The 2,665-nt window shown below is 44.2% G+C and overlaps 1 protein-coding gene across 1 annotated transcript; it reads left to right on the top strand.

Moving 5' to 3' along the window:
* Positions 1 to 6: 6 nt before the first annotated feature.
* On the top strand, positions 7 to 2,227 carry LOC112155802 (tripartite motif-containing protein 16-like). Its single transcript, XM_024287746.2, has one exon. It carries the CDS (start codon positions 54 to 56, stop codon positions 1,599 to 1,601), a length of 1,548 nt encoding a protein of 515 aa, XP_024143514.1. The 5' UTR covers positions 7 to 53; the 3' UTR covers positions 1,602 to 2,227.
* The last annotated feature ends 438 nt before the right edge of the window (positions 2,228 to 2,665 follow it).

Here is a 2,665-nt window from a genome sequence, read left to right as displayed (position 1 = left end):
GTCTGGATCTGCTGAAGGATCCGGTGACTATTCCCTGTGGACACAGCTACTGCATGAAGTGTATTCAAGGATTCTGGGACGGAGAGAATATCTACAGCTGTCCTCAGTGTAGGAAGACCTTCATACCGAGACCTGTTCTGGAGAAAAACACAATGTTAGCGGATTTGATAGAGGAACTGAAGAAGACTGGACTCCAAGCTGCTCCTGCTGATCACTGCTATGCTGGACCTGAAGATGTGTCCTGTGATGTCTGCTCTGGAAGAAAACTGAAAGCCATCAAGTCCTGTTTGATCTGTCTGGCCTCTTACTGTGAGAAACACCTTCAACCTCATTTGGATGAAGCTGCATGCAAGATACACAAGCTGGTGGAACCCTCCAAGAACCTGCAGCAGAACATCTGCTCCATTCATGATGAGGTGATGAAGATGTTCTGTCGTACTGATCAGAAGTGTATCTGTTATCTCTGCTCTGTGGATGAACACGAGGGACATAAAATAGTCTCAGCTGCAGCAGAAAGGACTGAGAGGCAGAGAGATCTGGAGGAGAGTCAACAACAAATCCAGCAGAGAATCCAGGACAGAGAGAAAGAGGTGAAGCTGCTTCAACAGGAGGTGGAGGCCATCAATCACTCTGCTGATCAAACAGTGAAGGACAGTGAGAAGATCTTCACTCAGATGATCCATCTCATCCAGAAAAGAAGCTGTGATGTGAAGCAGCAGATCAGATCCCAGCAGCAAACTGAAGTGAGTCGAGTCAAAGATCTTCAGGAGGAGCTGGAGCAGGAGATCACTGAGCTGAAGAGGAGAGACGCTGAGCTGAAGCAGCTCTTACTCACAGAGGATCACAGCCAGTTTCTGCTCAACTACCCCTCACTGCCACCACTCAGTGAGTCCACACCCTCATCCAGCATCAACGTCCGTCCTCTGAGATACTTTGAGGAGGTGACAGCAGCTGTGTCAGAGCTCACAGACAAACTGAAGGAACTTCTGAGAGAGGAATGGACAAACATATCACTGACAGTCACTAATGTGGATGTTTTACTACCAGAACCAGAACCAAAGAGCAGAGCTGGCTACTTCCAATTTTCATGTCATATCACACTGGATCCAAACACAGCACACAGACAACTGTTACTGTCAGAGGAGAACAGACAGAAAATAGAACAACCTCAGTCTGATTCTGATCATCCAGACAGATTTACTGAGTATGTTCAGGTTCTGAGTAGAGAGAGTCTGACTGGACGTTGTTACTGGGAGGTGGAGTGGAGAGGAACAGTTGTTTTTGTAGCAGTCACATACAAGAACATCAGCAGGTCTGGAAATGAAAGTAGATTTGGTTTTAATGATAAATCTTGGACATTGAGCTGTTCTCCAAAAAGATTCTTATTTTACCACAACAGTCTCCAAACCTCCATCTCAGCTCCTGTTTCCTCCAGAGTAGGAGTGTACCTGGATCACAAAGCAGGTGTTCTGTCCTTTTACAGCGTCTCTGAAAGCATGACTCTCCTCTACAGAGTCCAGACCACATTCACTCAGCCGCTCCATGCTGGACTGGGGCTCGGTTGGCTTGGAAACACTGCAAAGTTTTGTAAACTGAAATAGTTCCTGAAGTTCACAAAAGAGGTGGAAAGCTTTGGTGTTTCTGTGATACCTATGGTTTAAGCTACTTTAAGCTATTTTTTAACTATTAATATTCTTTGGAGTGGTGTTTATAGTCAGAAATTAAGAAAGAAACGTCCCTCTTTTAACATTCTGGACCTTGTTCCCCCCCCTTTTTTTTAGATCTCTGTCTGCCTACCTGCTCATCCTCGGATGCTCATTTACAGCTTTTTTTCCCGCTCACGGTCCCTCTGTTTCAACTCAGACAGCCTATTTTCACCCTCACACTCCCCCAGACCCACCACACTCTGCTCGTGGCAATTCAGCCAATTAAATTAAATGTATGCCTGTGCAAATTGTCCATCGAGCTCCCCCCGCCAACACGTTGATTTGCTGCGTTTTCCACCTGAATCAACAACTGAGTTATTACACATTAACATGAGCCTTCACTATCTCTTTCTCTCACCTACCACTGCTCGCACACATCATCAAATCTAGCAGTCTATCCCATCCATCATCAAGACTAAGCAATAAATACACGCTCCAATGACTGCATTATGGGGTCCACTTAATATTAATAACTAAAAATCTGACTGTTTGCTCTACATGTACAATAAAAAAATATTTCAAAAACTGAAAACACCAAAGGTGCTCAACGTTTCCCAGTAAATTTGTTTAAAATTGTAAATCTGAAAGTTTTTTTTGTTTCTACTATTAATAAAGAAAGAAAGAAAAAGTTGGTTTTCTTTCATGTGTGATTCATATCCAGACATGTTGATGGGGTTTTCTCTGTTCATGACTCTAGCTAACATCAAAGATGAGTGTCATCAATTCCCAACACCTGCTCGACAGAATCTGGACAGACTGGTGTGGATCAGGACTTCATGCGGTTATACACATCACCTAGTCCACAGCAAAACTACCCTCACACTAGAGAAGTAGCCTCAGACTCTAGGCTTCAAGAGACTTTTGTTGGTTGTTTTAGAAATTTCACGCCGTGGTTTTTCAATGGACCCCTTGGGCATAGCACACCCTGATGTGTCACAAAACCTATGCGATCTGAAGGG

The sequence above is a fragment of the Oryzias melastigma genome, linkage group LG17 (genome assembly GCF_002922805.2).
Source record: "Oryzias melastigma strain HK-1 linkage group LG17, ASM292280v2, whole genome shotgun sequence".
Lineage (NCBI taxonomy): Eukaryota > Metazoa > Chordata > Actinopteri > Beloniformes > Adrianichthyidae > Oryzias > Oryzias melastigma.
This window is presented reverse-complemented; position numbering and strand designations above follow the sequence as displayed.

Excerpts from the sequence above, each read along its gene's own strand:
- LOC112155802 (XM_024287746.2), top strand. The coding sequence starts at position 54 with ATGAAGTGTATTCAAGGATTCTGGGACGGAGAGAATATCTACAGCTGT.